Source organism: Bubalus kerabau, chromosome 9 (assembly GCF_029407905.1).
Source record: "Bubalus kerabau isolate K-KA32 ecotype Philippines breed swamp buffalo chromosome 9, PCC_UOA_SB_1v2, whole genome shotgun sequence".
Taxonomy (NCBI): Eukaryota; Metazoa; Chordata; class Mammalia; order Artiodactyla; family Bovidae; genus Bubalus; species Bubalus kerabau.
This window is the reverse complement of record NC_073632.1, coordinates 40,024,074-40,051,008: the sequence shown is the minus strand read 5'-3', so window position 1 is coordinate 40,051,008 and position 26,935 is coordinate 40,024,074. Positions and strand designations below refer to the sequence as shown.

The 26,935-nt window shown below is 41.0% G+C and overlaps 2 protein-coding genes across 5 annotated transcripts in view; one reads left to right on the top strand and one right to left on the bottom strand.

Moving 5' to 3' along the window:
- MCM9 (minichromosome maintenance 9 homologous recombination repair factor) overlaps positions 1–26,935 on the bottom strand; it is a 95,730-nt gene that overhangs the window by 41,523 nt on the left and 27,272 nt on the right. The window lies entirely within an intron of this gene.
- On the top strand, positions 12,045–24,984 carry ASF1A (anti-silencing function 1A histone chaperone). The gene is made up of 4 exons (XM_055535062.1): positions 12,045–12,424; positions 18,287–18,402; positions 22,871–23,047; positions 24,529–24,984. Exons 1-4 carry the CDS (start codon positions 12,316–12,318, stop codon positions 24,739–24,741), a joined length of 615 nt encoding a protein of 204 aa, XP_055391037.1. The 5' UTR covers positions 12,045–12,315; the 3' UTR covers positions 24,742–24,984.

Here is a 26,935-nt window from a genome sequence, read left to right as displayed (position 1 = left end):
TCTGCCATAAAGTTGAGCTATTTCAAATCCTGAAAGATGATGCTGTGAAAGTGCTGCACTCAATATGCCAACAAATTTGGGAAACTCAGCAGTGGCCACAGGACTGGAAAAGATCAGTTTTCATTCCAATCCCAAAGAAAGGCAATGCCAAAGAATGCTCAAACTACCGCACAATTGCACTCATCTCACACGCTAGTAGAGTAACGCTCAAAATTCTCCAAGCCAGGTTTCAGCAATATGTGAACTGTGAAATTCCTGATGTTCAAGCTGGTTTTAGGAAAGGCAGAGGAACCAGAGATCAAATTGCCAACATCTGCTGGATCATGGAAAAAGCAAGAGAATTCCAGAAAAACATCTATTTCTCCTTTATTGACTATGCCAAAGCCTTTGACTGTGTGGATCACAATAAACTGTGGAAAATTCTGCAAGAGATGGGAATACCAGACCCCCTGACCTGCCTCTTGAGAAACCTATATGCAGGTCAGGAAGCAACAGTTGGAACTGCACATGGAACAACAGACTGGTTCCAAATAGGAAAAGGAGTACGTCAAGGCTATATATTTTCACCCTGCTCATTTAACTTATATGCAGAGTACATCATGAGAAACGCTGGGCTGGAAGAAGCACAAGCTGGAATTAAGATTTCTGGGAGAAATATCGATAACCTCAGATTTAGATTAAGCTACAGCAAAAACTTTAGAGATTTTAGAGACTATATAATGCAAATTTTAGAGACTATATAGTATGAAGTGGATTTGCTTTCCACAAGACTGCTACATTGATAATTTGGATTCAACAGGACATTTGACCAGGAAAATGTTAAGATGGTTAGAAGTAAAGCTAAATCAAAAAGAACAGGTTTGATGAAGACACAAAAAATACATAGTCTCTTACCTATGGCTGATTCATGCTGATGTTTGGTAGTAACTAACAAAATTCTGTAAACCAATTATTCTTCAATTAAAAATAAATTGAAAAAAAACGGATTGACCATAAATGTATGGATTTATTTCTGGACAATCAATTCTGTTCTATTGGTTTTTATCTTTATGCCATTACCACATTGGACTTTTATCAAAAAGCTTTTGCAGTGCAAAAGACACCCACAAGAAAATGGGTGTCTTGTGAAAAGAAGAAAATGAAAAGATAAGCCACACGATGGGAGAAAATTTTTCCAAACCTGGTGAGTACAAGTCTCTGATAAGTCTCAGATAAGAGACTTGTATTTAGAATATATAAAGAACTCACAACCCAATAATAAAGACAATCCAATTTTTTTAATGGCCAAAAGAGCTGAACAGACATTTCTCTTCAGCAGATATACAAATGGCCAACAAGCAAATGAAAAATGTTCAACTATTCTTTAGCCATCAGAGAAATGTAAATCAAAACCACAATGAGATACCACTTCGCACACCACCCACAGCTATAATCAGAAAGACAAAATAACAGAAAAAAAAACCAGACAGACAGACATGATAATAAGTGTTAGTGGGGATGTGGAGAAATTGGGAACCTTATACGTTGCTGGTAGGAACATAAAATAGTGCAGATACTTTGGAAAATAGCCTAGTAGTTCCTCATAAGGAGTTACCACATGACTCAACAACTCCACTCTTAAGCATAGACCCAGAAAAATGAAAATTTGTATATAAATGTTGATAGCAATATAGTTGTTATTAAAACAATCACTGGGGCTACCCTGGTGGTCCAGTGGAAGGACTCTGTGTTGTCAATGTAGGGGGTGGGGGTAGCGAATGGGGGCAGTGAGGGCAGGAATTTGATCCTTGGTCAGGGAGCTGGATCTCACGTATCACAAACAAAGATTCCGCGTGCTGCAACAAAGACCCAGTGCAGCAAAATAAATACGTAAATACTTTTAAAAAAATCACCGTATAATCATACTGGGACTACATGGAGATACATTCTATATATGCTGGATGCAAGGTCTTAACAAGCACAAATTCTCCCAACAAAATGTACCAATTAATCACCTATTAGTTCATTTGTGAAACCTTTCCCCTTCCTATCCTTTTAAGTCTTCTGCCTTTTCTAAGCAACCCTGTGTATAAGATCTCCCTCCAATCTCAGGAAGATTACTTGCCTAGCTTCTGTCAAGCGTTGACTCCATCTTATGTCATTTGTCTCTATAGTAACCAACTAAAAAAGCTGCTATGCTGAGTGGTGGCTTTGTGCAAACAGTGGTCTAGTGTGAAGATGTTTTAAAGATTTGAGTCCTCTCTTTACTTATCACTGAATTCTTCCTGGTACCGGGAAAAGGAGAAAGCCTCTAACAAACGGGACAGGTGGAGAGTGAAAGAGAAAAGGATGGAATGTAAAACATGAAGGACAGTAGACTCCAAGTAGAGACTGAGTTTAGAAGGAAATGAGTTAAGAGCTTCATTTACAAGAGGACTAAGAACACAAGGTTAAAAACTAGATATGAGACAGCAAAAGAGACACTGATGTATAGAACAGTCTTATGGACTCTGTGGGAGAGGGAGAGGGTGGGAAGATTTGGGAGAATGGCATTGAAACATGTAAAATATCATGTATGAAATGAGTTGCCAGTCCAGGTTTGATGCACGATACTGGATGCTTGGGGCTGGTGCACTGGGACGACCCAGAGGGATGGAATGGGGAGGGAGGAGGGAGGAGGGTTCAGGATGGGGAACACATGTATACCTGTGGCGGATTCATTTTGATATTTGGCAAAACTAATACAGTTATGTAAAGTTTAAAAATAAAATAAAATTAAAAAAAAAAAACTAGATAAAAGAAACAAGATAATTATCAAGCATTTCCATCCCTATTCTTCTGGTCAGAAATAATACCATGATGTTAACATCAACAGATTGCCCACAAGAAACGTAACCATGGTGCTTCAGAAAGCTGACTAATATGGATGAGATCCAAAAGGTATTTAACGGTATAGCCCAGCTTGGGTAAGGGGCCAGACACAGCTTCTCTCTTCAACAAACTTGTAACCTAATGGTGGGTAGCACCGAAATCAAAACAGGGAAACTGTTGTTAATGAGGTGGGGCAGAGAATGGAGGAGGGGAATGTACTTTAGGTAACGAACATGAAAACCTTATTAAAAGCATAAGGATGCATTCCGGGATCCATCGTCCCCCACCTCCCAGTCACTCCTGCAACAGGAAGCCTGGCATCTGCAGCTTCAATGGGGAGCTCCCACAGCTTTGCCTTGGTCGCAGCCTCCTCTCACTAACAGTATCTACCTGGGCAAACCTCATTTATGGAGCTTTGTTCCTCAAGAGTTCATTAATCAAGTCATTACTACAGTGTCAGCCAGCCTGTGGGTTCTTCCAGGAAATTATACCAATTGCTTTTCTACCCATAAAGTCCACTTTAAATATTATCTGACACAGTAGAGAGAAAATAGAGAAATACTAAGTCAGCAATTAAGGGAGCAGGATCCTGAGCAGCAGCGTCCTCATTTGTTATATGGGGCTAATCTTACCTTGCTACCATACCAAAGTGTTGCATGAATCAAAAACAGGTTATTTAAAAGCTTTTTATAAATAGTAAAGAAAACATCATACCACATGTATATACATAGGTACCATGTATCTATATACATACCACACACACGGCCTTTCTTGTGACATCAAAATTTGGTTCTCATAGTTTTCATTCCAACCTCAAAGAAAGGCAATGCCAAACAATGCTCAAACTACCGCACAACTGCACTCATCTCACAGGCTAGTAAAGTGATGCTTAAAATTCTCCAAGCCAGGCTTCAGCAATACGTGAACCGTCAATTTCCAGATGTTCAAGCTGGTTTTAGAAAAGGTAGAGGAACCAGGGATCAAATTGCCAACATCCACTGGATCATGGAAAAAGCAAGAGAGTTCCAGAAAAACATCTATTTCTGCTTTATTGACTATGCCAAAGCCTTTGACTGTGTGGATCACAATAAACTGTGGAAAATTCTTCAAGAGATGGGAATACCAGACCACCTGACCTGTCTCCTGAGAAATCTATATACAGGTCAGGAAGCAACAGTTAGAACTGGACATGGAACAACAGACTGATTCCAAATAGGAAAAGGAGTACTTCAAGGCTGTATATTGTCACCCTGCTTATTTAACTTATATGCAGAGTACATCATGAGAAACGCTGGGCTGGAAGAAACACAAGCTGGAATCAAGATTGCTAGGAGAAATATCAATAACCTCAGATACGCAGATAACACCACCCTTATGGCAGAAAGTGAAGAGGAATGAAAAAGCCTCTTGATGAAAGTGTAAGAGGAGAGTGAAAAAGTTGGCTTAAAGCTCAACATTCAGAAAACGAAGATGATGGCATCTGGTCCCATGGCAAATAGATGGGGAAACAGTGGAAACAGTGTCAGACTTTATTTTTTTGGGCTCCAAAATCACTGCAGATGGTGATTGCAGCCATGAAATTAAAATATGCTTACTCCTTGGAAGAAAAGTTATGACCAACCTAGACAGCATATTAAAAACCAGAGACATTACTTTGTCAACAAAGGTCCGTCTAGTCAAGGCTATGGTTTTTCCAGTAGTCGTGTATGGATGTGAGAGTTGGAGTATAAAGAAAGCTGAACACCGAAGAATTGATGCTTTTGAACTGTGGTGTTGGAGAAGACTCTTGAGAGTCCCTTGGTCTGCAAGGAGATCCAACCAGTCCATCTTAAAGGAGATCAGTCCTGGGTATTCACTGGAAGGACTGATTTTGAAGCTGAAACTCCAATACTTTGGCCACCTGATGCAAAGAGTTGATTCTTTGGAAAAGACCCTGATGCTGGGAAAGATTGAGGGCAGGAGAAGGGGATGACAGAGGTTGAGATGGTTGGATGGCATGACCGACTCAATGGACATGGGTTTGGGTGGACTCCGGGAGTTGGTGATGGACAGGGAGGCCTGGAGTGCTGTGGTTCATGGGGTCGCAAAGAGTCGGACACGACTGAACTGATAGAACTTTAACCATTACTGTTCAAGGTGCATCTAACACTTTCTATTCTGTACCATACTGATGTGATTACATAGCCACCTTTCCTACTGGACCAAACGATCTTTGAGGATAATATCCACGTATGTTTTTGTCTTTGAATATTCCACAGAGTCTAGTACAATAATTTCACATAATAAATGGTCTCTCTCTCTACATGTATAATGAGTTACTATTATTAAAATCATTACTGTAGGAGCTATTCCTTCTAGAAACATCCGTAAACTACAGAAAATCTCTACATTCTACATTCATAGAGAAATTTTTCTTTAAAACCATCATTAGGGCTTCCTTGGTGGCCTAGGATTCTTAAGGTGACACGGTTTTGATCCCTGGTCCAGAAGATCCCACATGTCTCAGAGCAACTAAGTCAGTGAGCCATAACTACTAAGTCAGCACTCTAGAGTCCAATAGCCACAACTGCTGAAGCCCGTGCGCCCAAGAGGCCATGCTCCACAACACGAGAAGGCACTACAGTGAGAAACCTGTGTGCCACAGCTGCAGAGGAGCCCCCACTGACCGCAGAGAAAGCCTGCACGTAGCAATGATGACCCAGTGCTGCCCAAGTAAATAAACCTTAAAAAAACTATCATTAAATTCTGACATCCTATAACTAATAATAGGGAGCTCCTTTAACTAAAGATCATATTACAACCAGCCTTACATGAGAATTTTTTTTTTAAAGATGGGGACAATAACATAAATGTGTTCTCAAAGAGAATTCAGTACAGTGACAAATAATTACCATTTATATTAATTGGTATTAATATACCAATATATAGAGAAAAACCATTTATTATGACAAATCATTGTGCCAGGTAAAATTTAGGAATTAAACAAAGCAAGAGGTCAACATTTCCATACCTATGATAACTTCTGCAGCAGGCAGCTTCTGAGATTTGACTTAATTCTCAGTTCCAATACATTTTAATTCAGTGTATTTTAACTTTGTGGATCATAACAAACTGTAGAAAGCTGTTAAAAAGATGGGAATACCAGACCACCTTATCTGTCTCCTGAGAACCCAGTATGCAGGTCAAGAAGCAACAGTTACAACCCTGGTTGACTGGTTCAAGATTGAGAAACGAGTATGACAGGGCTGTCTGCTGTCACCTTGTTTGTTTAGTCTATACTCTGAGCACATCATGAGAAATGCTTGGCTGGATGAGTTACAAGCTGGAATCAAGACAGGCGGGAGAAACATCAACAACTGAGATATGTGGATGATACCACTCTAATGGCAGAAAGCAAACAGAAACTAAAGAGCCTCTTGATGAGGGTGAAGGAGGAGAGTGAAAGAGCTGGCTTAAAGTTAAATATTAAAAAAAATTTAAGATCATGGTATCCAGCCCCATTACTGCATGGCAAATAGAAGGAGAAAAGGTGGAAGTAGTGACAGATTTCCTCTTCTTGGGCTTCAAAATCACTATAGATGGTGACTGCAGCCATGAAATCAGATGTTTGCTTCTTCACAGGAAAGCTATGACAAACCTAGACAGTGTGTTGAAAAGCAAAGACATTACTCTGGCAACAAAGGTCCACATTGTCAAGGCTATGGTCTTCCCAGTGGTCACATATGGTTGTGAGAGCTGGACCATAAAGAAGGCAGAACACCGAAGAATTGGTGTCTTTAAACTGTGGTGCTGGAGAAGATTCCTGAAAGTCCCCTGGACAGCAAGATCAAATCAGTCAATCTTAAGGGAGATCAACCCTGAATACCCTTTGGAAGGACTGATGCTGAAGCTCCAGTGTTTTGGTCATCTGATGCGAACAGCCAATTCACTGGAAAAGTCCCTGATGCTGGGAAAGATTGAGGGCAGAAGGAGAAGACGGCATCAGAGGATGAGATGGCTGAATGGCATCACCGATGCAATGTACATGAACTTGGGCAAACTTCAGGAGATAGTGAGAGACAGGGAGTCCTGGTGTGTTGCAGTCCATGGGGTCTCAAGAGTCGGACACGACTGGGTGACTGAACAACAATCGTAATTCAGTTTAATTCTAGTACATTTAACTCACTCTTTCATCTAGCTTTGTGTGTGACCTCAATTTAACTTCAACTTTAAGATTCTGAAAAGCCCTCTGTAGATGAGCTTTGGAACTCACAAGCAAGCTGCATCTAGTCTGTTCAGAATTTAAGGTGTGTATGCACAATAGCAGGTACTTCCTCTGAGAAATGTCTGCAGCACACATCCCTACACTACTACCTACAACCTATATGACCACATCGTTTCACTCCATAGAACACCCTTGATAAATGAACAACAAGTGGATTACATACATAGACTGCTAGGGCTGCCATAACAAAATGCCAGACTGGGTGGCTTAAACAATAGAAACCTGTTTTTTTCACAGTTCTGTTCTGAAGGTTAAAAGATCAGATGTCAGCAAGGTTGGTTTCATTTGACCTACAAATGGCCACTTTCTTGTGTCCTCAAGCGGTCTTTCTTCTGTGCATGAGTACCCTTGGCGTCTCTTTTTATGTCCAAACTTCCTCCTCATATAAAGAAGCCAGTTAGAATGGATTAGGGCCCACTCTAAGGGGCTCACTTTAACTTAAACACCTCTATTAAGGCCCTGTCAGCAACTACAGTCAGTCTGAAATACTGGGGGCATACATATGAATTTGGGGGCAGGGAGAACGGCACAATTCAGCCCATAAAAATAGCTAACTAGGTTCATTTATCTCTGTCCTAGGCATTAACTTAGTCTTTGTTTGTTTTAGAGCCAAAGCAACCTTTTTCAGCCACACTTCCCCCAAGCAGGCTACACAGAGAAAAGTGATTTGAAGATTATATTCCATGTAGCCCTCTAAGCCAGAGAAGGCAATGGCACCCCACTCCAGTACTTTTGCCTAGAAAATCCCATGGACGGAGGAGCCTGGTAGGCTGCAGTCCATGGGGTCGCTAGAGTCGGACACAACTGAGCGACTTCACTTTCACTTTTCACTTTCACGCACTGGAGAAGGAAATGGCAACCCACTCCAGCGTTCTTGCCTGGAGAATCCCAGGGACGGGGGAACCTGGTGGGCTGCCGTCTATGGGGTTGCACAGAGTTGGACACAACTGAAGCGACACAGCAGCAGCAACAGCAGCAGCCCTCTAAGTGTCATGTGGGTCCCCTTGGGTACTTCACATATGACAACATTCATGGCAACCCATCTGCTGTAATGTGGTTAACTGAGTCACCAAAAAGTTGTTCAGCAACAAATCTTATAGACTGTCTCGGAAACCAGAATAATGCTTTTACAATCTTTCCCCCTTAAAGCATGCCATTTAATTAGAAGTACACAAGGGCACATCTGGAAATCCCTGTGGTCTTCCTGGAAGGTATTATCGTTGGTGAGGAAACTACTGGAGCAAGTACCCAAAGGTTCTTTAATACTTTTGAGGAGGAGTAACAATAAGAGTTAAGACAGGAAGTTCAGTTCAGTTCAGTCGCTCAGTCGTGTCCAACTCTTTGCAACCCCATGAATTGTAGCACGCCAGGCCTCCCTGTCCATCACCAGCTCCCGGAGTTCACTCAGACTCACGTCCATCGAGTCAGTGATGCCATCCAGCCATCTCAACCTCTGTCGTCCCCTTCTCCTCCTGCCCCCAATCCCTCCCAGCATCAGAGTCTTTTCCAATGAGTCAACTCTTCGCATGAGGTGGCCAAAGTACTGGACTTTAGGCTTTAGCATCATTCCTTCCAAAGAAATCCCAGGGCTGATCTCCTTCAGAATGGACTGGTTGGATCTCCTTGCAGTCCAAGGGACTCTCAAGAGCCTTCTCCAACACCACAGTTCAAAAGCATCAATTCTTCGGCACTCAGCTTTCTTCACAGTCCAACTCTCACATCCATACATGACCACAGGAAAAACCATAGCCTTGACTAGACGAACCTTTGTTGGCAAAGTAATGTCTCTGCTTTTGAATATGCTATCTAGGTTGGTCATAACTTTTCTTCCAAGGAGTAAGCATCTTTTAATTTCATGGCTGCAGTCACCATCTGCAGTGATTTTGGAGCCCCCAAAAATAAAGTCTGACACTGTTTCCACTGTTTCCCCATCTATTTCCCATGAAGTGGTAGGACCGGATGCCATGATCTTCGTTTTCTGAATGTTGAGCTTTAAGCCAACTTTTTCACTCTCCACTTTCACTTTCATCAAGAGGCTTTTGAGTTCCTCTTCACTTTCTGCCATAAGGGTGGTGTCATCTGCATATCTGAGGTGATTGATATTTCTCCTGGCAATCTTGATTCCAGCTTGTGTTTCTTCCAGTCCAGCGTTTCTCATGATGTACTCTGCATAGAAGTTAAATAAACAGGGTGACAATACATAGCCTTGACGTACTCCTTTTCCTATTTGGAACTAGTCTGTTGTTCCATGTCCAGTTCTAACTGTTGCTTCCTGACCTGCATACAAATTTCTCAAGAGGCAGGTCAGGTGGTCTGGTATTCCCATCTCTTTCAGAATTTTCCACAGTTTATTGTGATCCACACAGTCAAAGACTTTGGCATAGTCAATAAAGCAGAAATAGATGTTTTTCTGGAACTCTCTTGCTTTTTCCATGATCCAGCGGATGTTGGCAATTTGATCTCTGATTTCTCTGCCTTTTCTAAAAGGTTTGAACATCAGGAAGTTCACGGTTCACATATTGCTGAAGCCTGGCTTGGAGAATTTTGAGCATTACTCTACTAGCGTGTGAGATGAGTGCAATTGTGCGGTAGTTTGAGCATTCTTTGGCATTGCCTTTCTTTGGGATTGGAATGAAAACTGACCTTTTCCAGTCCTGTGGCCACTGCTGAGTTTTCCAAATTTGCTGGCATATTGAGTGCAGCACTTTCACAGCATCAAAGGCAACAGTAAAGGCCTGGAGCCAATTCTTGAGGCTTTCAGTGAGCTATTAGGGAGGGCTTCCCCCGCCCCTTAAATACTCATATATGACATGTTAAATAAAAGAGTTTAAAGAAAATAAGCCAAAAATATTGGGTTGGCCAAAAGGTTTTTGGGTTTTTCCATAACACCTTACAGAAAAACTCCAACAAACTTCTCAGCCAACCCAGTAGTACTATCCAGGTAAATCTCATTCTTGATGCTGAGAACAAATCTTACACACTTTATAATGACACACCTATGAGCAGTGGACAGAGGAGCCTGGCAGGCTACAATCCATAGGGTCCAAAGAGTCAGACATGATGAAAGCGACTTAGAACATGAGCAGATTAAAAATGCACTTGATTTTTACCAAACTTATAAAGTCATTTTTATAAAGCAAATGGATTTCAATCTCCTCATAACAATGCCTGCAATAATGAGGAAAACTGCATATATACCAGTCTCAAGAGAATCTTGTTTTATACTTCAAATGGTTATCTTCTATGTCCTGTGTGTCTTACAATTTACATTTCATCTGAGGTAGCCTTAGGCCCAGCACTAATAACACTGAACAGAGAATACAGTTTATCAGTCAATGTAATTTGCACCTGTCACCACAGTATGACTCTTATACTCTAATTTGTACAAATAACTGGGCTTGAGGAAACCCTTTCCAGTAGATCAGCTTCCCTAAATGTGGGAGGCCTGGGATTAACTGTCCCATTGTTGTTCTATGGCTAATTGTGTCTGACTGTTTGTGACTTCATAGACTGCAGCATGCCAGGCTTCCCTAGCTGTCTCTTATTAACTTTCAAAAGACCATCAAATGCAGAAGTCTCATTAAATGCAACCTGCAATGAACAGTGTCCAAAGAATGTTAACTGAAAAATTCTCAGCACCATACCAAGAGAACACTTTCAGCATAGATGACACTTAAATAATTTTCTCTCTGAATTAGCCAAGTTTAGTGGTTTCATTCAAAATACTTCAAAAATGATGGTTTATGCACCAGGAAAAAAAAAAAATCCCTTTATATTGCTCTTATTTAGAAAATAGAAACAGCTCAACAACCTTACACAAATGTGTTACAAGCTCTCCCTTTCCTACAAAGGTAGTCAAGAACAAATAAATTGACGCTGAATGTGGAATAATCAAGTAAAGATTCCTCTGAACTTGTTCGTGGTGCCATACATTTTTACTTACTAACGGTTCAGGTCATGAATTTTTGGAAAATTGCACGTCTTGGTAAGCTTTCGTGGTCTCTACTCGCTTTTTCCCTTCTCTGCTTGTTATCTGTTGCCTTTCGGTCTTCTGATACTTCCATTTCCTCCTTTTTATGTTCCTGCTGTGTCCACCGAACAGGAGAAACCTGGTGTAAGTGATCCAACCTCAAGTCATCTTTTTATTCTAGACTTTCCAGATTGGAACGGGAGAAAGACGACCCGGGTGCAGCCCAAATATTACCTATTCCACAAAGTGTGGGTGGAAAAGGGTGTCCTTGCCCTTCATTTTGTATCTATTTAACTAACGGCGCTGTCGTGCCCAAACGTAGATATTGGCCAAGAACTAGATTTCCAAAATGGCTTTGCTCCTTTTGAGCTGACATCAGTCTATAAAATGCAATTTACTTCCACTGCAACCAATCCTTCCTTCTAACCCAAATATTACCCAGTATACAGACAACTGAACCTAACCTAGTGTAGACAACAGATTCGTATCTCCTATATTCAGTAAAGAGCCGACACAGCCGTCGGACTGATGTGAAGAAGAGTCAGAAGGAAAAAAAAAAAAAAAAAAAGACACAAACCCACTACACAAACCCCAGAGGCGGGTGTCGCCAGGATCGCGCCCTCCCGCCGCCGTGCCCACGGCGAGCACGCCTTCCCGCCGTGGCCACGCCTCCTGCCGCCTCGCCGTGGCCACGCCTCCCTCGACCCCGCCCCGCTGCGGCCACGCCCGACGTGAGGCGCGGGAGCCGCCGAGCCGGGGGCGGGGCCTGCGCCGCCCCTCCCCCCCACGCCGCCGCCGCCGGCGGCCTCCGCGCGGGCCTCCCAGCCCGTATTCCACTCACTTTGTTCTCCGCCTTTGTCCTAATCCACACCAGCAGGTGGAGCCGCAGTTAAAGTTTCCGAGTCCATTCCGGGAGCGGGAGCCCATCTTGCTCGCCGCGGAGGCCCTCGCTGGAGGAGGAGGGTCAGAGCTCGGGTGCAGCCAATCGCAGGCAACGCTGCTAGTTATCAGAGCAGAATGGGCTGTAGTTTAGAGAAATAGGAAAGCTGCAAAACACTGTGGAGTGTTCCCGTGTAAATAAAAAGAGGAAAAAAAAGTTTCTCAAGTCGCCGCTGCACGACGTCGGGCCGGCGCCGGGGCGGGGGTCTGCGCTCTCCCGAGCGGCCGCGCGCTGGACTTTATTGTGCCGCAACGAGCCCCCCGTCCCCATTGTTTGTGTTTTTTTCAAAATATGGCAAAGGTTCAGGTGAACAATGTAGTAGTGCTGGATAACCCTTCTCCTTTTTACAACCCATTCCAGTTCGAGATCACCTTCGAGTGCATCGAGGACCTGTCTGAAGGTGAGTCGGGCGCCCGCCCGCCGCCGGGCTGTCAGTTGCGGGCTGCAGACGTTGAAAGTTTCCCGGGCCCGGCCTCGCGCGGGCGGCCGGGGCTCGGCGCCGAGCGGGCTGCGGGCTCGGCTCTGCGGAGGGAAACTTGAAGTTGATGGACGACGGCCGGCCAGGCGCGCGCAGCGTTCGGCCGCCGCCGGGGCGCCTGCCGCGGCTCAACTTGCGAGGAACTTGTTCGAGCGGAGGTAGCCATGTTGTCAGCTTTGTCTGGCGGGCGGGCGCTTCGCGAGACCCGCACTCGCGCCCGCGGCGCCGGCTGGGGGTCGCGCCGGGCTGGCCCCGAGCACCCAACGGCCTCCGCGGCCCCGGCGAGGAGGTGGGAAGGCAGAGGCATGTGTGTGGTCGGCGCCGGCGAGTTCGCAGCGGAGCCATCTTACCGAGAGTAGAGAATTGGGCCACCGACCCCGGCGTCACGACGCCTCCTCTCCGCGGGTGACGAGCGCGGCGCCCCGCCTGCCCACCTTCCTGCCCCCGAGCAAGAGGCACATCCATTTTTAGCGCTCACGCTGGAGTTACCGGATTCTCCGGGGTGGCCATGCCCGGCCGCTTCGGGGAGGGGAGCGAGGCTGTCCTCTCGCTGATTTCTGGCTCCCTGGACCAACCTGTGGGGGAGGCGGGCGCAGGCTCGGCCCCTCGGCGCCACGGGCCGGCGCTCTCCGGGGGCCGCGGGTGCTCCCGGGCCGGCGCTCCCCAGCCGGCACCCAGGATGCTCGGGGAGCCCGGGGATGCTGGCGCGCAGGCTCGCCCCGAGCAACGTGGGCTCCTCATCTTTAGTGACTGAAATCTTCTCTCCTCTCTCTCAGGAAGAAACATATTGCTAAGCTAGCAAGTTACATTTAACCTGAGAGCAGAAATAAGTAAAATATTTAAATAATTTCCAGGACTTAATCACTAGGTAGTTTGAAAGACTTCCTTCAAGAACGTGTTGAAATCTAATTACAGCAATTCCACATCCAAATACCCTGAACATAACACACAAAAGTGGGCTAGGAAATAAAGTCCTGATGGCAATGCAAATTTTAGTATTTTTTTTCTAAGTTCGTTTTAAGGTCCTCCGAAAGACATATAGCATGTGCAGTAAGAAATTTAGAAAGCTAAAATTTGCCAAGATCTTTCCGATTTTATTAAAACCATCCAGTGCTCCATTTTCAAAATTTCAAGGGGAAAAAAAAGTTTAACTTCATCGATGGTAATTTTACAGCTAAATAGGGGACAGACTTTGTTTGAACTTAGTTATGTTTAGCAAAATGCATTTTAAATTATATGCTAATCAAGGCATGTAAAGCATTTTCACTTTAAAAATTATCCTTTAATCCCTGTATAATGTATTTTAGGTAGCGTGTAAACTATTTCAATTACGAAAACCAACATATGCTCACTGTAATAACTTTTTAAAAGTTGTTCATACATATATAAAGTAACAGTTTTCTGTACCTTCCGCCTCCCTGTCACTCAAAAGTAACCATAATTACCACTTTAGTGTGTGCTGTTCCGTACATTGTAGTTCTACTACAAATATAAAGCACATATGCACATACAATAGTAGGCACATTTTGAAAGACAATTCATTTATTAAACTAATTCTTAAATGGGCCGTTGCTAATAAAAATTAAAGGGGATTTTCCTTATTACCAAACTTCAAAGCTATTTGGTTACTAAAGAACTGCCCATAAGCATTTCCGCCACTAGGCCCATTTTCATGCCCACTAGACTAATTTTTTTGGTTTTACTATCAGTCGCATATAAAAATTGACAAATGCAAGAGAAATTCAATAAATGAGTCCCTTCCAATTTATACTGCAGTGTTTTAGGCATTAGAACTTCTTGAAATTACTGGTATTTCTCAAGTGATATCTTCCATTTTAGGAGCCAGTTCTCAACAAGGAAGTTAGATGATTCAGGATGTTGTTACAGGGCTTTGACAATGGATGGTTGAAACCTGCCATTGATGTGTTCCATTTGTAATGGGATCTTTTCAGAACCAAGCTGAATCCTATCAGAATTTTTACAGTACTGATGTCAGGAATACACCTTACTTTGACTTGTCTACCTCACTTCCCAGGCATTTATACTGGGCATTTATTTAGTACTTTTTAAGAGTTTAAGCTGAGTCATACTGAAGCTGCAAAGGAATCTTTCAAAAAGGTGCCATGCTTATGTACTCCACCTAGAGGCTGTGTGGATTAAGGAAATAGAGTTTACTTAGCAAAGACTTCTTATAGTCCCATCTTTTATGCTACAGTTTTTTAAAATATTTGTTCTTGAAAGTGAACTATAGAATAGTCCAATGAGAAATTTTTACTGTATAATTTTGTTTCAAGTTCCAAAGCTTGGCCGCCATTTTTCATACTTTAAATTGTCAATAGCCCTCACATATTTTGACTTTTCCTTTAACAGCTGCCCTGTAGCTTTGTTTCAGAAAGTCTTTGAGTACTTTGCTTCAGAAAAAGTCTGAGTACTTAAGAGAATTTAGTTGAAATCCACTATAAGACCTCTACAGGGGTAGGACAGCAATCCACAGATACAAGGAGAGGCTCTCCTGTGAAGTCCGGGAGATAGGAGACCTTGGGTGTGTTTGATCTAATGGTCACCAAGCCTGTACACATTTTCATTGACTTTACTGCTGACTTTCTTATACCTTCTGTGGATTGCTGATTTCTCTTCTTTACTGAACGGAGCCTTTTTAAAAAATGTTGATCAATATCAATACTTAGAGCTGTCAGTTGAATACATACTTAAAACGTAACTGAATGAAGCTTCATACTTTAAAAGCTCAGGTTTGTACTAATTCACAAAGACTACATATGTCCCCCTAGATCACAGGTGTTCCCAAATAGAGTAATTAGTTTGAAATTTACATGGTGACTTCCCTCACTCCCATCTCAAATGGACACACTTGGGAGACTGACATTACCATGATTAAATGAAACAGTTAACTTTTTAAATAAGTGAGTAAACTCCTTCAAACTATCACCTGTGTAAAGCATTTCATCCTGTCCCTTCTTGTTTCAAATACAGGGGGCAAGGGAATGAAGCTGAGTTCAAAGAAAAGATTAAGAACAAAACAACGGATGCTAATTTATAAATTAAGTATTGTGCGTTTTAAACTCAATAGCTATAGCAAGCATCCATAGCATAAAAGTTAAGGTACCCTGAGTTACAGCCTATACTCCTTAAGGCTAGATTATCTGTCCCCCTGGCCTCTGCCCTCAGCCATGCCTTCCCACCTCCCGCAGTTAAATTCCTTTATTTCACTGTTGATTTGAGAGCTAAAAAGGGAAGAATCTATCTTCCTTAGATTTTTGGAAAGAGCCCAGGCTTTGGAGTCTCAGAGACATAGCTTGGATTCTGATTCTTCCATTTACTAGCTGTGTGAATTTGGGTATATTACTTAACCTATCAAGAGTCTCAACTTTGTGTAACAGGTATAATTAAACCCATGTGATAACCTACAAAGCTGTTGAGGTTTTGAATAACAGGTGTGAGGTGGCAAGACCAATGCCCAGGTATTTTATAAAGGGAGGTTTATAAGTCATAACCACGTTCTTGCACCAGACCACAAATGCCAGCTTATATAACAATTAAGGCAAGAACACAATCCATAGTAGTACAAATACTTATGAAATGAACAAAGAATTATGGAAACCTCTGTGTGACAATTCCCAGTCTTTTTACTTAGCTAGTTGAGTAGTTTCCATACCCCTTTCTTCTTAAAACCATTTCTCCACTTGACTTTTGGGTTACCTGCTTCACTGGCCACTAATTGGGTAACTTTAATTGATCCTATCTCCCTGACTTCTTAACTTTGGAGAACCCCCTGGGCTCACTCCCTTGGAATCCCACCTATTTTCAAGGTTTCACATATGGACAGTTTCTAAATTTTTACCAGATATATGATCTCCAATTATTCATTACCTTCTTTATCCCTGGAACTCCTGATGGTTTCCCTTCCCTGCCCCCAGAAAAAATAAGTGGCTCTTGCTGGCTCCACCTTCAGGATATATCCACAATGTTACTACTTCTCCCCTCTATGCCTACATGTGGTCCAAGACACCATAATTTCTTGACTCAATTGAACTATCCTCCTGTTTCGTCCCTTGCCATCTTACAGTCTCTACTAAACACAGCAACTAAAATGATCCTCCTAAAATGAAAGTCACCCACTCCAGTATTCTTGCCTGGAAAATTCCATGGACAGAGGAGCCTGGTGGGCTACAGTCCATGGGGTCAAAAAAAAGTTAGACATGACTGAGCGACTAATGCAAACACACAAAGTGAAAATCAGACCGTGTCGCTCCTCTCAACATTCAACATTCCAGTGGCTTCCCATGCCACTTCATGAAAAAGCCAAAAATCCTTACGATGACTTCCAAACCCTGCATCCTCTAGCTACACCTTTCACCTCCAAATCTCACAGTCAGCTGCTTTCTCTTTTGCTCATTCTGCTCTTGCCCGGTGGCTTTGCTTTTTCTCAAGCATGTGCCTGCTGTCTGGCCTTAGTACTTGCTGTTCCTTCTGACTAGATACTCATACTGCTTGTTCCCTCTCTTAATCTTCATCAGCAAATAGATAATCTCACGAGATGTCAGATGTAGGACCCTGCATCTAGAAATGTACTAGAAATTGAAGATAAAGTGGCCGAGGTCTGGGACAGAACCATGACACAGTAAGAGAAAGAAGAAACCTAAAGGATCTCTTACTTAAATAAACTGCAGTTTATAATACACTATGAATAAGTAGTACCTAGCCTATTCCTGTTACCTATTTAAGGAACAAAAAGAGCTACAACGTTATACAAGAATGACAACACATGAAGGCATTAGATTCTCCACAGGTGACCCAGAAACATCACCGCCCCCATCCCCGAGTGCTGGTGTAGACTTTGTGGAGTGGATCCAAGAGGCAGGCCACACAGTGCCAAACATCCTAAGAGGACCAGGAGGTCTCAGAGATAATTTGTATTTGTGGAATGGTGTTCCTCCCCCTACTAATGAGGAGGCCGCTTGCAAAGAGAAGTCATTGTACTCATCTCTGGTGTTCTTCTCGCAGAGCACACTGTCAAGGGTGCTCAGTAAAGACTGAATTACATACAATGACTGAACTACATGGAGTGACTTGGCTTGTACTTTATTCTCTCTTGTTCTCATGCCTGTTCCCACAGTGTATACTCTGACACATCAAGTGGTATAAGGAACCTTTGTTTCCTCTTCCCAGTGTAAAGAATGGATGACAGGAAGGGGTGCCATGAGGGAGAAACCCACTGTGAACTTTTAACAGTTGAGTTGAAGCCCTAAGGGGCTTCTGAGCCACAGGAGAAGTTGGCAAATAGTGATTTTTCCACTTTGGAGCTCTTTGATCTGGATCTGTGCATAATATGGGGTAGCCCTTCCAAAGTGGGTTTAGCAGGTTGTTAAATGATGACATACAGAAAAGGCAGAGGTATTCCTTAGCCAAATAAATTTAGGGAACACCGGATTAATAATACTGGTGTTCTTTACTGAAGGATTTCTCAGACCCCTTGCTCTGCCAGTGTGCTTTATAAATCCTCAAGAGCATTTCCCAAGCTTTTGGCCATGTTGTTTCATTTGCGAGACGCCCTGACCAGGAACCAGTATTTCACATAACAGCATTGTGAGAAACTGGTATGAAATGTACAAATTTTATAAGGAGCACTTAGGTGTGTTTCTGGATTTTCTGCTATGAAAAGCCAATTTTAGCAGCCAATAAATGGTGTAAGTGGACATTCAAAGGGTGTTTGATGTCATCTTGTAATTACTGAATATGAAATAATATTTTGGTTTTTAACCCTAGACCTGGAATGGAAAATTATCTATGTGGGCTCTGCAGAAAGTGAAGAATACGATCAAGTTTTAGACTCTGTTTTAGTGGGCCCTGTTCCTGCAGGAAGGCATATGTTTGTATTTCAGGTAAGATTATTCTTGGTATATCTGTATGCCAAATACATTTCTAAATGGTCTTCAGCCCTTTCCTTTTGGGCTACATCATTCTGGTTCTGCTGCATTCACTTTTTATCTGCTTCTTTCATGTTTTAACAAGTTTATGTGTCATGAAGGAATGCCACCTCCTGGTTACGTGTGCTGAGAGTGTTCCTGTGATTTTTACTTCAGGGTTTGCACAGCACGCAGTTAACCTTTCACTGTGGCAGCACACATGTGATGGTTAATTTTGCACTCTTCCTGTTGAATAGCCTCTGAGTATGAAACCTTTAGGGTGGCTGGCTGTCCAGCAGCCCAAAACAGGGGGTTCAAAATGCTTACTACTAACTGGGATCATCAGTAATATGCATTTTCAGATTATAGTTTCAGACACTAGGAATGATATAACAAAACAACTTTATTTTAGCATTACTGAATCAGTAATTCAGCTAGGTTACCAGGTATGTTAGGAGATAAGAGATCTGTGAGATCTTAGGTCACTGGAAGTCCAGTGGTCTACTAGAGCCTGTACCCTGCACTTCTTATAGAGGATTACTATTACAAATCCACAGCTCTATCATTTATAAGGAGAAACTCTTCTAATATATAATTATGTTCTCAGATCCCACTGACAGTATTTAGGTCTGTGCCAAGGCTTCAGACATTGTCTTCTGTGTTGAAAAATATTACTCCTTTCAATGCACATCAAACTGTTGTATACAACTATCTAGTCACTTCTCAGTTATCCATGTTTATTAGAGGAAGATGTTTATAATAGTCCAAAGAGTAACTAGCCATAGTTTTTAAAAAAAAACTATTATTAATTTTTTTTTACAAGTTTTGCCACCCAACAGAATTCCATTATTTAAGTAGAACCCACTGAGAAGACTTAACCAGAAAAAAAAGCTAATTCTTCTATCCCTGAGCGCTCACTTGGTTCACTTCACAGATGAGGCCAATTTAAATGAATACTGTTGGTTAAATAATCCCAGAAGATATGGGCTAAGAATCACTCAAACCTATCTCTCAAGCTACCGCTGCTCCCTCCTCTTTCCTAAATTTGAATTCAGAATCTTGGTCTCCTAGCCTTAGTGCTTTTTATTAAAAAGCAACAAGTATTATATGTAAATAAATGGTTAAGGAAAGCTTAAATATACTGACTGAAAGGCTCAAATATATTAGTTACAAGTTCTGTTAGAGACTTCCCTGGTGGTCCCGTGGTTAGGACTCTGCCTTCCAATGCAGGGAGTACAAGTTCGATCCCTGGTCGGGGCTACATGCCCACAAGCCTCCTGGCCAAAAAAAAAAACCAAAACATAAAACAAGCAGTTTTGTAACAAATTCACTAAAGACTTTAAAAATGGTCCACATTAAAAAAAAAAAAATCTTTTAAAAAAAATAAGTGCTGTTAAGCTGAGTTGTGTGACTGACTGATCATCTTAGTGGAGGATGAGGGTATCAGAGATGCCTGTATAGGGAAGCCCTGCACTTGAAAACTAGGTTTAGTTCCACTCTGCTGCTTAGAGACATGTGACTTCAGTCAGGCTCCTAGCCTCTCCTAGTCATGCCAGTCATCTCTGAAGTGTGAATAATAGCCTACCTCATAAGAATGTCATGAGGAATAAAGCAGTTAAGTATAATCAGTGACAGACAGCTCCCTATTTCTATAATGAGAACTAAGTTTTTATTCTCTTAGCTTCTTGAAATTGTTATATAAAGAAGCACTATTTGCCCTGATCCACAAGCCTAGAGAACCTATACTTCAGATGTGTGCTGTGCTTAGTCATGTCTGACTCTTTTGTGACCCCATGTACTGTAGCCTGCCAGGCTCCTCTGTCCATGGAATTTCTCAGGCCAGAATACTGGAGTGGGTTGCCATGACCTTCTCCAGGGGATCTTCCCAACCCAGGGATCGAACCCAGGTCTTCTTCATTGCAGGCAGATTCTTTACCATCTGAGCCACCGGGGAGGACCACTTCAAAGATAATGCGTAATTCAAATCAAGAAACTTGAGGTGTAGTGATATACCTTTCAATGCTGATTAAAAAAAAACAAACTTGAAAATAAATGCCGTATTTTTTAAACAAACTTTTAAAAATTTATCTTTTCTATGTGTTTATGTTGGTTAAGAATATTCCTCAACTTTGGGCTTTAAGTGCTGTAGGAAAAGTTTTTAAAAAACTATTTCCCTGTAGTGATTTTCACTTTGGTATGTGTGCACATGTTGCCAAAAGTACAAAGGAAGTACAGTGTGACCTAGATCATGTGTTCAGCCTATGCATTTTTTTGAATTCACTCTTACCAGCAGAAAGGTACTAAAATAGTTTTGTGTTTTATGTTTGAAACAAATTACCATAGTGTTCTCCTGGTCTGCCATGATTTTGCCTCTCCGAATACACATGCCTTCCTCTTAATTAAGTGTGTCAAAGGCTAGCAGGAAGGTGCCCAGACATCTACCTCATATTGCTTGTTGGAGTCAAAGATCTCTGCTTGTCACTTCTCCATCCTAAATCATCTGAGAGGCCTGCAGGCTTCTCTCCTTGATTTCGCTCAGGCTGAATCCTTTAGCAAACAAATTTTAAAACACAAACATGCTTAGAACCAATCTGCTAAGGGGATGGGAAGCAATAGTGGGAGAGGTTCCCATAGCACTAAACCACCTCTGTTTCCCATCTCCACCCAAAGGCAAACAGCATATTCTCAGGCCCCCTGTTCTATTCTGGTATTTCTCCAAAGAGATCATAAACCACGTCAGGGCAGGAACTGAGTTATGAATAAATTTCAAAATACTCAGTATATACTGTGCCTAGAACCATGCCAGACTTGAGATCACAGAGTTGGATGGGACTCCTGCCCAAGATAAAGCTTAGAATTTCAGGGAAGGTTGAAGGGTAAACATATTTAGATTGTTGGAATACATTAATAGAGACATTGTGTCAAATAATATGAGTGCATAAAGAGTGCTATTAATTATATGTTTGGATTAGAAAGTGCCTTACTAAGAAGGATACATTTGACACAAGCTTCAAAGATGAATTTTTCAGCAAGTTAGGGAAGGAATATATGCAAGGCACAAAGGCATGAAGAATTATTACTACTTTTTAAAGAACTTACATTTCTAGACCAAGAGGTGGAGTTAAAGAGACTGTAATGTTGATTGAGACCAATTGTGAAGGGCCTTATAAATGAAGCTAAACTGAGGGTTTTTCTGTCAGAAATTAGGGTAATCACCTGAGGTTTTTAGAACCCAGTGAAGGGATAGGAATCGATCTGCACTTAGATAGCATTAGCATGTTGGCCACAGTGCAGATAGGCTACCACTGGGGGAGACCAGCAGGGAAGTTTTAGCAATATTCCAGATGAGAGATGAAGACCTGAATTCTGCTTTCAGAGATGGTAGACACTGAGACCCACTAGATGTGGGAGGTAGGGAAGCTGAGGTGACAGGCTTCTAGTCTAGGTGACTAGGTGGGTGTCCGGTGCCTTTCTGTGTCACCTCCCTGTGGTAGGTAGACAGTAATCACGAGTCTTTGATGATAATGCCTGAGAACACCAGTCACAAGTGCTCCCAAGCTGAGGCATGAGCTGAGGCGCTCACCCAGGCCCAGGGATGGCCCTTCGTGTCACAGCAAGAAGTAGCCAATCTGTGGGACTTCATATGCTTCGTGCCATCAGAGTGGCTGCTCTCGGCCATGCCCGGTGCTACCACTGCCTGTCCCCAGCCTGTGACGCCTTCCAACTAAGTCCTTCCTGTCTTCCAAGTGGCTTTGGACAGGGCCTGAGCTCTCAGCCACCTCTAGCTCACCTGCCTCAAGTTTCAGCTTAGAGCAGTTTGATTCAAAACAAGATCTGCCTCAAACAATCTGTCCCTTCACTGAATTTCCATAGTATGTGGGACTATGTATTTTTTGAAATTCTGCTATAAAACTATTTCCACTCCACTTTCAGTTTTATATTAATTTCCTATTAGAATATCTGTGAAGGGGGGGGGTGTTGACTGGATATGAGAATATGGGTCCTAGGAAACTGGATAATAAACATGTGCTGCCAAAAGGCTGTATGGGATAATTAAATGTTTACTAATTTTTAAGGTCTGAAATTATGACTGGGGAAGGTTGGACTCATTAAGACTATTGATTTGTTTACTATATTTTATAAAAGGTTTTATAATTGAATATTGCATAATCCGTCATGAACCAGCACACACGGTAGCCACATGTATTTTCCTCTAGACGTGGTGATGTTTTCAGGTACTTAGGCATATTGTGGAGAAATGTATGAACTATATTTTCTAGCTATAAGTCAGTTTCAAAAATGAGCATTTGCCTTCCCAGTATGATTTCCAAGTTTTGGTTGCTGTGCCCTTGACTGAAGGTGCTCAGTGTAACCAAAACTCCAGTGTTGCTTACGGTTAACAACACTTTGTGCTGTGTTTCTTTTTTTTTTTACATGGTTCTAGGCTGACGCACCTAACCCGGGACTCATTCCAGATGCAGATGCTGTAGGTGTAACAGTTGTGCTAATAACGTGCACCTATCGAGGTCAAGAGTTTATTAGAGTTGGTTATTATGTAAATAATGAATATACCGAGACAGAATTAAGGGAAAATCCGCCAGTAAAACCAGACTTTTCTAAGGTAATACTCCTTTTCATTATTCCTTTTTCATTCATTTTACTATACAGTTTTTTAAGCAGTTGCCAGTGGCTTTGAGACAAAATAAATTTGAGGTCCTTGTGCCAACTAAGCAAGCCAATCATTGTTCCCTTACCATGGATGACTTCAAAGCTACCTCCAGGTTAGCTATTAGCGGTTAATGTTGGTTAGGCACCTTGAGAGTCTGATGATTTAGAAAACTGAAAGTGCCTCCAGCAGGTCTCTGTTAATGGCTCCCTGTATGGCATTCCCCATACATCGTGATTCTATCTATTTCCGTCTTTAGGATGTTCAAATTCCTGTGTGTTGTACTGATTATTCCATAATATTTTGGTCTGTAACATCTCAAAATTGTAGGGGGATGTTTTGTTTTTCATAGGAACATTGTTATCTCTAAACTCCCATATGCCTTGCTTCATCAGCTATTCTCAGAGGTTAAACTACAGGTCTTAAATATTATCTGGTGGTGAAAACAGCTAAGTTTCTGAGTGAGAACCTGAAGTCTGTGACTTGATATTCTCAGAAATACCAAGTACTTGATGATTTTCCTTTGGGAACTGTAATAGTTTAGTAACTGGTGATTTTTGTGATATTGAACATAACACTATCTACCAGACCATGCAAGAAACATTACATGGGAGTGGAATGGAATGTTCTTCTTTCTGATAATAAGGCTAGAATGTTTTTTATTCTGATGTGGAACCTTCCCTTTCTAATTTATTAGTTACCTGTATGGCTAGTTGTATAGCAAAATGAGAAGGAACTAGAATATTGCGTCTGAGAATGAGCAATAATAATTAAAAGATAGGAAACCATTAATAATGAAAGGTCCTATTTGGGGATACTTTGCATTTTACTTGAAAATATTACTGAAGAAAGATCACATCAAAATCTAGAAAGCACGTTAATTTGTTAAATGAAGCATCCTCTGATGCATTCAAGAGATTCTCTCCCTTTTAAGAAATAAGGATAGAGTTAGATGTTTTGTTGGATAGTAAAAGATCTGAATGATTCCCTCAGGCTCCCCACATCTTGTTTCCATTAGGCTAAAATAATTTCTTTACTGCGGCCCTATTGTTTATTAGTTATGTTTAGTGTATTTTATTTGACTTATACCTTTGTATATAAAGACTTCCCTGGTGGCTCAGATGGTAAAGTGTCTGCTTGCAATGCAGGAGGACCCGGGTTCGACCCCTGGGTTGGGAAGATCCCCTGGAGAAGGAAATGGCAACCCATTCCAGTACTCGCACCTGGAAAATCCCATGGACAGAGGAGCCTGGTAGGCTACAGTCCATGGGGTCACAAAGAGTCAGACACGACTGAGCGACTTCACTCACTCAGTTTGTATATGAATTAGTGCTTTAGGAGTACAAATATAAAGAACCATTCTATTAAGGTCTATCTGTATACAGTGATCTAACTTTCTTAGTGTTTACCATTTATATATTTCCTTTATCCTCTAGCTTCAAAGGAATATTTTGGCATCCAATCCCAGAGTCACAAGATTCCACATTAATTGGGAAGATAACACAGAAAAACTGGAAGATGCAGAGAGCAGTAATCCAAATCTACCGTCACTTCTTTCAACAGATGCATTACCTTCGGCATCAAAGGGATGGTCCACATCAGAAAACTCACTAAATGTCATGTTAGAATCCCACATGGACTGCATGTGACCACCTGCCATCCCTTTAGTACAAATTAAGCTATAAAAACACACAGAACTATTTCCCTGAAATTCCATAAGTACATAGTCAAGATGCAATGTGAAGAATTTGTTTAAAAAACATCCTGTAGAAAGTTTATAAGAAAACCAGTATTTGAGCAAATTGTGGAATATAAATACAACTATTTTTAAGTAAGTTTTTCTCTAATGTGTTATTTTATTTGTTCTGAAACTAATCTGATTAAAACATACATATTATTTTCTTCTCCTCTATATGTAATTAAAGCACTTAAAAAGAAAAATGAATCATTAGACCAGGTTGTAAAGATGTCTTAGCCTCTTGGATAATAATCTTTGGGCCACTATCTTAACTAACCTTTGAAAGAACAAAGTGCACTTCAACTAAATGTGTCTTCCTGTGATAACACATAATTTGGTTTGATTTAAGGGGCAAATTTCCGTTCTTTTCCCGGCATACCCTTAAAGAAGGGATTTGAAGTAAACTATATGTGACCAAGAACTTCAAGATCTAGTTTTCCAGGCCACTTTGAAGCCTCTTATGTCTACTATTCATATAATGTTAGACAGCATTCAGTTTGGTTCTAAGGTAACAAATGTGGTTAATTGTTTATAAGGTCCTCTGCCTATTATTTTTGTTTTTATAACAGTTTAGGACAGCACAACAGTACTTGAATCATACATCATCATTACCCAGTGAATTCAACATGTCAGAAGCAGATACAAACTCCCTAAGTTTAAGAACAGAAGAGTATAATGACTTTGTTTTGTTCATTAGATTTATAAAAAATACTATGAACATAACCCTTTAAAACTGTTTTGACAAGTCATCTGTTGTTGGCAGCATTTATATAAAAACAGTAGATTTGGAAATATATATTTAGCTTTATCATATGAAACTATATATATTTCCACATAAAGTACTTTTCTCCGTATCTCCCGACACTCATGTACAATATTTTTGGTAGACAATTTCTAGATAGCTTTTTCAGATGAGGTTTTTTAAAAGCAATCTTGAAAAGGAATGCATTAACTAAAAGGGCCAAAAGGTTCTTTTTCTTTGATGAGAGCTAAGTCCTTCATCAAAAAGTTTCTTATGTTCCAGTAAATTAAGTGTAGAATATTCTCATCACTCTTGCTGCTAATCAAGACATTAGCCATATAATACAGAATTATGCAGTGCCTTCATAGCTAAAACTTTTATACTGCACTTTTTAAAAGCATTTATTTTGAGGAAGGGAAAGGGGCATATGTCTGAATATGGATTTGAAGCTGTATATATTTCCTGTCATTCTACAAAGTGACTTTGTGAAGCAAAATTTTGCTTAATGTTAAACTTTGAAGTTTAGTATACCAGATAATTAAAATACTGTCCACTAACTAGTTCATAGACTTTAAAAGTAAAATACATACGACTGTTAAAACAACATGAAGAAAATTTCATTTTTGTCTAATTGCAATTAAAAGAAAATGTTAAAATATTAAAATGAAAATAAAACTAATACTTTCCAACCAAGAGCTCAGTGATTAATATAACAGGAACACAATACATGCTTATTAGAAATAAAACATATATAAGCCAAATTACCAAATCAATTCACAGCTGAGTTTTTATCCTGATTAATTATGATTGATTTGTACTGACATCAAACAGTTAGGTTTTTACATCAATTTGTAAACTGACAGCCAATTTTCACAGAAGTTTGAAGCTTGAAAACTATTCTCACTTATTTAACATTTTGATGGTTCTATAATTTTAAAAAATAAAGAGTATTCAAACATTAGGAACTAAGAAACTAGAATGCATAGATTGTTTTTTATTTTTTCTTTTTAGCTAGACACTGCCTGAAATAACAGCTAGAAAGTTTGGAAATGTTTTTTCCCTTTCTGATCATAGTGAATAGCTGTGTCCTGAGAAGATAAACATGAACAAATTACTTATGCCACAAAGGAAATAGGCGAGTAGGCCAGAGGGAATGTGGCTATCATTGGAGCTGAGAGAACAAGCCGAAGTCTGAGAAACATGCGTGCATTCGTTCATTTATAATCTTATACAGCCTTAGGCTTTCATTTGGTCTTAACCCTCAGGTTTGAGGTTTTCTAGTTAATAAGAAAGTCAATGGCAACAGTTTTCAAAACATTTTACTGTAATCTATGGCAAAAAAAGAAGTTTAAGTATGACCCCC